Source organism: Gouania willdenowi, chromosome 15 (assembly GCF_900634775.1).
Source record: "Gouania willdenowi chromosome 15, fGouWil2.1, whole genome shotgun sequence".
NCBI classification, from domain to species: domain Eukaryota; kingdom Metazoa; phylum Chordata; class Actinopteri; order Blenniiformes; family Gobiesocidae; genus Gouania; species Gouania willdenowi.
In genome coordinates, this window is record NC_041058.1 from 18662563 (window position 1) to 18672296 (window position 9734).

At 39.9% G+C, this 9734-nt stretch overlaps 1 protein-coding gene across 10 annotated transcripts in view; it reads right to left on the reverse strand.

Annotated features, from left to right (window-relative positions):
• Positions 1-8977, reverse strand: part of adgrb3 (adhesion G protein-coupled receptor B3) — a 142177-nt gene extending 133200 nt beyond the window's left edge. For 7 of the 10 annotated variants that reach the window (XM_028467984.1, XM_028467988.1, XM_028467987.1 and 4 more), the window contains exons 1-2: positions 8293-8977; positions 6011-6779 (exon numbers count right to left, since the gene is read on the reverse strand). In XM_028467984.1, the coding sequence (XP_028323785.1) occupies positions 6011-6764 (754 nt within the window). In that variant the 5' untranslated portion in view covers positions 6765-6779; positions 8293-8977. Of the gene's footprint in view, positions 1-6010; positions 6780-8292 lie in introns of those variants that run through there. The other 3 variants (XM_028467980.1, XM_028467983.1, XM_028467979.1) reach the window with 2 other exon arrangements.
• Between the last annotated feature and the right edge of the window lie 757 nt (positions 8978-9734).

Consider the following 9734-nt stretch of genomic DNA (forward strand, 5'->3'; position numbering starts at 1 on the left):
ATCAGATAAACCAAGAATGCCTCAAGGTTTCTATTTGGGTCCACTTTCATCATGTCGTTTATGATACAGTCATGTACACTTTCAAAGCCAAGGTCTCACACATTAAATAAGTCCGGGAATCTGGTTGGCTAGCAAAATAAATCTACTGCAAAGTCTGCTAAATTAGACGTATAAAAAAAATAAATTAAAAAAGATGAAAAAACTGTCAATTTTCAATATATGACCTACCAACAAAGAGTTTATACTGGCCTTGATTTTTTATTTCAGATTGTATAAGCTACCCACGACTGAAATCGGCAATCTGGGTTTGATAAGATTAAATATAGCTCCATAACAGTGGGAATTATATAAAATAGCTTCTACCTTGAATTCAACCTTATCAGTTTTGGGAAAATAATTGATGTGTGATGTGGAAACATCCAAAAACCAATAAAGTCTTTTTTTAATTTCTTTTTTTAACTAAGTTTTTTGTCTGCAGGGTGAAAATTTAAGACCAGTAAGGAAGGTGGCAATTGAAGACAAAAATAATTCTCAATGTTTACTGAATTTATATTTACATACCACCAGACACTGAAGATTTTGAGGCGTTGAGCTCAGCTCTCGGCTCTGAATGGGAAACTAAAATGGCTTCCATGTGTACTGAACAATGGGGGTGAGTATAATGCACTGTGACTACTGAGTGACTTGACTGAGATCCAAAGTGAATATAAGGCCTCACTATGTGAGACTGGGAGCCTGAGACGCTGCAGTGCTCAGGACTTTGGCAGGTGAAGGTGCATTAAGACACTTCACACATGTTCCATTTGTTAGAAAAGATATTGCCTCCACGCACATCATGCACTCAACTAACACGAGGGAAGGAGCATCTGTTTGTCTGTCTTGGGTTTTTTTTTCGCTCCTTGTGTAGTTTTTTCAAATAGGGACTAAGATTGCCTGAAAATAAGAAATATAATTTATACATTCTTCCATATTGTGTGATACAAATGAATGTTGAAAGATGAACAAACTTAACTAAATTGTAGGACTTTAATATAGTATAAAAATCTTCTTGCTGCCTTATTTGTCATACTTCCATATTCATTATTTGCAAAACTGTGGTGTAAATATGATAAATATTGGCATATGGATGTAATTTTGACAGATAAATTGGAACTCAGTCAATTTTCTTGTCATTAATTTGAATTTTCAAACATTTATTTCAAACAAACTATTTATTTAGCAATAACTGGCAAACAGGATCTTTTACAATTCAAAGTGATGTATTAAGGCATTATAAGCAGGGAGTGCCTTAAAGCAGGGATTCTCAACTGGTGGGTCAGGACCCAAAAGTGGGTCGCGGACCTGTACTGGGTGGGTCGAAAACAGCTGGTTTGAAAAAAAACTTTATAAATAAGCTATTTTTTAAATACTAGTGTTGGTTGAAAAAAAAAAAAAAAAAAGGTGGGTCAAGATTTAATGACCTTGGCAAAATGTGGGTCCCAGGTTGAGACCAGTTGAGAATCCCTGCGTTACGCCATGGAAGAGTCCACTAAGTTTTGGAGTGGATCTGTATAATATACTGATTCTGGATCAGTTTGGGAAAATATAAAAATTGCTATTTCTTAAGATTGGCAAAATTTAAAATTTCTGAATTCGGAATTGGATGAATCTTTGTGAACTTTTACTCAGTTACCTTGGGTTTGTTTCTCAATTACCCCAATGAGTTTCATACGGATCCGATTGCACATTTCATCGTGATTTTTCCAAAAATAAATTAAATTAGAGGCGTCCCGATCCGATTTTGATATCGGATAATGGTCCGATATCAGCCAGAAAACGAATATCGGATTTTATCGGACTGCATCTAAACTCACCGATATAAGATAAAGATGTGAGGTGGTGGAAGTGGAAGATAAAATTTTCCACTCCATTACTTCTATCCATATATGACTGTGGTTCACACTCCAACAAATTAACCTACTGTTGCTGACTATTGTTCTCTGTTTGAGTAACATCACTTAATCAAGCCTTTTCTAACATTTCACACTACAAAACAAGTAATAAAAGTATGTATGATTCGTGCTGATATCGTATCGGACCAATATCGATATCGACCGATATGCAAGGCTGCAATATCGGTATTGTATCGGAAGTGAAAAAGTGGTCTCGGGACACCCCTAATTGAGATGCCCATACATTTGAACCTACTGTATCATTATTAATGGTGATACAGTACCATGATCAGGATCAATGATTCAGATTAACTACCAATATCTGGCCAAAAGGAAATGTGGCACTTGGCATTGGTTTGCGCTCTCCACTTGCTCTTGTTAATTCTTTGTTCTTACCATTAAAAAAATATTTGTACACTGCACAATAATATAAATACAACCCTTTTGTTTATGTGCCCATTTTTCATGAGCTGAACTCAGAGATGTAAAATATTTCCTATATGCAGAAATGCTTATTTCTTTCTAATACTGTTCACAAATGTGTTTACATCTGAGTTAGTGAGCTTTTCTCCTCCGCTGAGATCATCCATCATCCATCCACCGCACAGGTGTGACATACCAACATGCTGATTAGACAGCATTATTATTGCACAGGTGTGCCTTAGGCTGGCAACAATAAAAGGCTGATATGAAGTGTGCAGTTTTACTGTTTACTGTCAGTATCTAATGTGACCACCATTCGCCTCACACAGTGCAACATCGTGGATTGTTGGTCTGCTCCTCTTTAATGGCTGTTTGAAGTTGTTGGATATTTGGCAGGAAGTGGAACACACTGTCATATGCAGACATGCTCAACGGGGGACAGGTCTGGTGACAAACTTTGAGGTCAAGGTGCTGGTTTGGCTACATGTGGTCTGCGATTGAGAGGCTGGTTGGATATATACTGCCAAATTCTCTTAAACGACGGATTTTGGAAGATAAACAAATTCATTCATTTTTTTTTTGGGTACCAGGTTCAGCTCTGGTGGATATTGCTGTAGTCAGCATTGCCAATTGCACGCTCCCTCAAACCTTGACATCTGTGGCTTTGTGCTGCGTCATAAAACTGCACACTTTAGAGTGGCCTTTTATTGTTGCAAACGAAAAATGGGAGCAAAAACAAAAGTGCTGCATTCATATTTTTGTTCAGTTTATAATAAAGCATTACCTCATTCTAAACACCATTTAAACTGATACAGTGTCAAGCCCTAATTAAATATAAAGGCCACATTTTCCTTTATCAATTCAGCAAAATAAAGCTGCTCATACTGGCAAAGAAATATATGCGACTCTTAAAATTCTTCAGCACCAGCTGCTACTGGATCTTTAAAAGGCTTTGGAAGTTTGAAATGTATATTTTAGGGCTCTATTAAAGCCTAACCATGGCAAGCTGCATTTGACTGGAAAAGGGCCTACTATTGGGTAAATATATGGTAAACTGGAGCAGCTGTGTGTTAGCTATTTGTGCGACATTGAACGAGAATTCATTTAATGCAATCTGCAACCAATGGCTGCGTTTAACTGACAGAAAAACACATGGAACACGACACTGTGACAGCAGGGAACGAACAGGGGCTGAGGCTCATTGGCCTATGAGCAGTTCCATCATCAGCCTGCTTGATTTCTACTGCGTGGGAAGAGCTACGGAAGAACGCAACACACTAAGGAGAAGACAAATATAATTGTAAGTGTTTCACAGTGAGTGCCATTGTGCTTTAATTACTTTTTTTCTGATTTTTAAAAAAAAGTGGTTTAGAAGGAAACTATGTGAATGAGTCACTTGATTTCAGAATTTCATAGTGTTGTTGCGGTTTACAAAATGTCATCTTAGCAAATGTTGTTTGGCTGATTAATCACCTCGAGTGTATGCGTGCGTGTGTGTGCGTGTGTTCGGTGGGATAGCTGGAGTATACTACCTCCAACCTCGCTTTCCTTTGATGCGCTTAGAGGCCATCCTCTACCAGGAACTGAGCAGATCAAAGAAACGCCATTTCATCAAATGGGGCTCTTGTCGACTGTTTGCAATGCTTTATTCTTCATCAGGAACACCCACACCATCACCGCGGTGCCAACGGAGACATAGTGCTCTTTTAAACCCAGTGGTGATCTCCCCGTTATCCAGATGAAAAACGGATTTATTCAAACCTTCCATCAACTAAACCCTATAAATAGAACGACGCTAGTAGGAAATCTTCTGAGAGCAAAAAAAAAAAAATAAATAAATAAGCTGTGCTCTTAAGCTGTTATTAACATGCTGATAAAAAAGAAAGAAGTCAAACAGAGCAGATATATTTCTGCAGAAAAGGATATTATACCTCCTGGTTGTATCCAGGTCATGGGTATGACACTTATTCAATGAGAGAATAATTCAGATAAATACATAGCTGAGTCATGCTGCCTGCTGCTATTGCACATGCCATTTGATTCGTGGTGGAGACTTACACCAGACATGATCTACATTACTGCACAATAGATGGAGGATGCCTAAGTGGATGCTACTAAAATGCATATTCCATTCAGCCCATTTTCAAGAAATCATGTATCCATTTGCTGCAAAGCAAACTATAAGTGGTGCTATTAAATAACTTCACTGTAAACAATAACATTTACATTTACTGGTTATGTTTCTTTAATCACGTTTTTTGGGCATCATTACTTTGCTTGTGTAAATAAATGAAAGAATGCTTGGTCGTGTGTGGGTTTCCTTTTATATTATTGATATGTTTTATATTATTTTATTATATTTTATATCTACTAAAGCTATGAACTTGAATGTTGCTACAAAGTTTCCTTGTTTTTTGCAAACAATAACCCTAAAGTGTTTATCCAAAAAGGTTTTGCTAAAGCTAAGCTGCTATCCGGTGAAGAAGGCTGATATTATAGAAACTGTTATTTTGGTAGATGCCACAAAACATAAAGCTCCATCGTTGTCTTTATTCCCTCCCTTTCAAAAATAATATCTAAAGGTTGACTCATTATTTCTGGTCCTGTGTTCTGTGATGAATGCCATCCATTCATGTCTCTACCCTCTGAGTTATGCAGCAAGTTCCTCTGGGGATTTATATCTCTGATAACTGTTGAAACGTAAGCAGCTATGTGTCATGATGGGTTTCACTGAAGAAAATAAAACAACTTCACAGGTGTGTTACCGACAAACTATCGCCCCCTCCGCGCTAGCTGGTGAAACCAACATACAGAATCTTTATGACCTCTATCAAAACATCCCAGTGTTTCATGTTCCTCCAGCTGCCTACATGACAAAGTGTGAAGATAAGCATGCATTTTTTATTTATTTTTTTTATTTTCTTTACACGTGTGTGAAGTGCAACTGGGAACAGATCCACATGCACATCCAAACTCTTCTGAAAGCTTTTGATTAGTGCTTAATTCCAACAAACAGTGGAAACACGTTGCATTGGTCTATGACGACACTGAACATCTAACAAGGTTTGGAAAACAAATTAAATATCTGAATATTTTGACGCTTTTTACCATTAACATTTCCATTGCTTTTGCATTGGGAACCATCGCTCCAATCGTTCAGGTTGAATACAACTCATTAAAAAAAATGGCGTGTGTATCTCTATCAAATGTTGGCTTTTGTTGTGGCTGACTCTGACATAAACGTGCAGACACATCTTGATCCTGTTTTTTTTTTTTTTTTTTTTTAAGATTTGCAGCCATTTTAAATCAGAGCTGATGTTTACAAACAGCCATTTTAAATTCCCAGCAGTGATAGTGCATTTATATTTCTGTCAGACCAAATGTACGACCCCCCCCTTTTTTTTTGGTGTTTTCATGTGGTCTTTTCGCCACCCATTTCTTTAGGCAGGTTTGCTCTTACAGTACACTTCTACAGTTGTGTGTGCTCTTTGTTTCATGGGCCATCACATTTCAAACATGCAATATAAGGCAGAGGTATAGGAGTAATTAACGTGCACATTTAATATAGACATGACTGCTAGTTCACAGTTTTTCATTTCCTTTATCCAAGTCTACCTCTATTGCAGCATGAAGTAGAGAAGTGAGACGATACTCACCTTCTTTAGGAGGCCGTTTCACTTCCGCTGTCAGATTACAGGTCTGCCCTGCTTGGAGCTGAGGTGACAAGCAACCCTCCGTTTGTGGATTCAAGGGTAAGACCACGTTGTTCAGCATTAGCATGCTCTCTGATTCTCCATCGCCTAAATGCTGAGGGCATGTACATTTTGTGTACACGATGCCACATGTTTCCACCGTCCCTTTCTCTAGCTTTAGGCAGTTTTCCAACCACGTACAAAGCACCTGACACCCAAACTGGCTGGGACTGGCCTTGTTCAACACCAGAAACTCCACAATAGACTTTTCCTCTTTGTCCAGCTTCTGTGGCATCAAGCCATTGTAGTCATATGGGAAAACTCTCCGCAGCTGGACAAAATTCTTGTCGTACAGCAAAAACACGTAAATATTCTTCGTGTCGCACAGGTACACTATAGACTCGTTGACTTTCAGTAGCTCGTTGATCTTTTCGTGTGAGTAATGATCAAATTGATAGGCAAGCAAGGAATACTCGGAGCAGCTCAAGTCTCGCTTGTACAGCTTCAGGTAGATACTGTATTTGGTAGGATCTGGGTTCTCCAGCGTCCATGTACAGTTTGTGTAGTTCTTAGGAAACATTTCAGTCACTGAATATGATCCATAAATGACCCCTTTGACCAGCGTGGAACACCAATAATCTTGGGCACCAGTTAATCCAAACATAACCAGAAGATAGGTGGAAAATATATAAATCAACAGGTTTCGAACAGCCTTCATCCTATGTCATTTGGCCTGCAGGGAGGAAAAGGCACAAATTACACAAATGTTAGGAAAAAAAATAAAATAAATAAAAAAAACACAGCTCACAGTTAAATTAATTCAAGATCCACTGAGTTTAGTGAAGTTTTTTTTTTTTTTTTTCTCACTTTGGCTCATGTGTTCTAAGGTTAGATGAATCAACACACACACTAGCCCCCAGCAACATGTGTTTTGCATTCCCTTCTGCCTCCTCCATCACTATCCTTTGTGCACACATTGCCACCTTGTGGCAGCTTCAGCCTTCATTTTGATATTTATTTTATTGAGGGGAGGTGGGTGCAATAATGTGAGTCATTTAGACATTATTAATTGGGTCGTGTTTGGTATGCCACAATCCCTGGGGATATTCAAATGTAGCTATTTGGACAACAAAAGACAAAGAAGCGATGGCGGTCGTGGAAGTCGGTGCAGTGCTCACGAGTTTTTGTGTTTTTTTTTTTTTTTTGGGGGGGGGGGGGGGGGGTGCTGCCGATGCTCATTTTTACGCAGTAACCACCAGAACCTTTTCCAAACCGAGCTGCGTTACTTGTGATTTAACTTGTTCTCACACACGACACTCGGTTTCTATGACGGAATCACAATATTACACCCAAGAAAATGTCTCTGCGCACTCCTGGTCACTATGGCTTCTCTCCAGTCCAAAGGCGCGTTCTGGGTTCCACCGCACGACCATGCGCGTCTCCAAAATTCAGGGCTTGACATATTATTGAGTGCGTGTGCGCGCGTGTGAGCTCGCAGGCGTGCGTGCCATAAGCGCGTTTGTGTGTGAGCGAGTGGGAGATGGAGAGAGAGAGATAAGAGAATGCAATGCGATGTCCTGATTGCTTTAATCCTACAGGCAATGCAGCTGTGAGCGGTGTCACAGCGGAGCGTGCACGCGTGTGCCTTAAACTGTGTGTGCATGTGTGTGTGTGTGTGTAGGCGTTCAAATCCAAACTGGTACAGACGCCAGTTTCTCCAGAACGGATGCATTTGCAGAAATATTTCCAACTTTATTCATTCCCGCTGATATATATAAGAAATAAATAAATAAATTCAAACAAAAAACCGTCACACTGCATTAGGAACAATACAAGTGTTATATAAGGACACAAATCTACCTTATTTGGGGCTGTTGTAAAATGTCTATGATCCCCATACCACAGCCACAAAGAAAGAAGAAAAAAAAATCACTATTTTTGAAACGAGAAATGATTTTTTCCCCCCTCTTATCATTAATAATATTGCGGAGATTTTTTTATTTTATTTTTATTTTTTATTGCGGTAAAAAGATGAATTTCTCGTGCAGTGTGGACTCAACACTCGACACTTTGAAGTGATTTTTTTTTTTTTTTTGGCTTTTAGGAGAAAAATCAGCACCGAAAAATCCTCTGAGCGGATGAAGCCGATGGTTTGGAACAAAACAGGTCAAATATGTATGATACACAGAAGGGGGGTGGAGGGGATAAACTTTAAATAAAAATAATAATAATAATAGTAATCTTACCTTACACTGCGGAAGCTATGGCTATTTTTCCAACATAGTTGACCACATCCTCTATAAACGAATTCTGCAGTCCATCAGTGAATCAATACTCCCCATTCCCGACAATACAAGTCAGGCGCAACAAGATGCTTCAATGGATGAGCAGAAAATGCGTTAGACTCCAGACTGCCCGCTTATATTCCACCGTCTTCCTCTTCTCCGGGCTTTTTCCCATCAAACCGGAGCGCAACAACACACGACAGCCACCGAGAGGAGAGAGAGAGGGGAGGGAAAGGAGGAAGACCAAGAGAGAGAGGCAGGGGAAGGGGAAGGAAATTCTCGGAGTGATGGGAAGAAAAAGAAGAAAGATCCTCTCAGATTTACCGTCAATTCATTCATCTGGTTGACACTTATTTCCCATTGACGTGTTTTTTTGTTATTATAATTTTTTTGTCTCCAAGTAGTCGCGCGCAAACCTTTGCCTGTAGATGGAAAAAAGAAGGGAAAGGTAAAAGAGGAGGGGGAAAAAAGGGGGGTCCGTAGAGGCTGGATGGTGAGGGGCGAGTGAGTTCCAACACTGAGAGAAACAGACGAGCTTTTGCAGGATGCTTGCGGAGCTCCAGGAGCACAGGCTGCAATATCACGTCACACTCCAGCCGAGAAAGATAACGCACGTACGTACGCTGCTCGCAGCCGCTGCGTCTGGCACATGCAGCACCACTTTCCTCTCCTCCTTGCCCTCCCCTCCCCTCCCCTCACTCCATCCCTCCCTCACTCCTCCATTTCCTCCCCCTTTAATTCAAGTCTAAAAGGTTCCCCTCCCTGCTGAACTGGACCCTCTCAGTTGTGCTTTGGTGCTGCAGCCTTCGTAGTGCGCACACTTTTGTTCTGTTGTCTTTTTTTTTTTGGTCACAGTGGTTATTAGTTGCAGAGGGACTTAGTTGTAAACTGTTTGGGTTTGGTAATAACCCACTGCTGTCCTGGTGGCTGTTTTCGGTGTCTTTCGTCCAAAACTCATGGAGCAACTTGTGTCATCTTTGGAAACAGAACAGATGGGAATCAAACCATGCATCTTTCTCAGGCAACCCTCTTCTTCCCTCTTTGCCCTGTCATTCCAGGAGGGCATTCATTCAACTATCAACAGTCAATTAAATCCAGTGTATGCTGCAGGCTCCAGCAGTTGATCTCTATGTGGTACCGATTTCTGCAATTGCCTTCCTTTGGCTGTTGGCTGAAATCATGGGAAGAATGGAACCATAATGGACATTTCACAGTCCTCTGCAGCTGCCTGGTGAACACATTGAGGATGGAAGGAAGTTTTTTTTTTTTTTTCCCTATTAGGTAGGTGTTCTTTATCTTGGACAAATAAAACACTATGGAGACCCGAATTTAATGTTTGCATTAGAAGCAAATTATATTGTGCATGATAAATTTGCATATTTTTCATTTCTGTATGCAAAGGT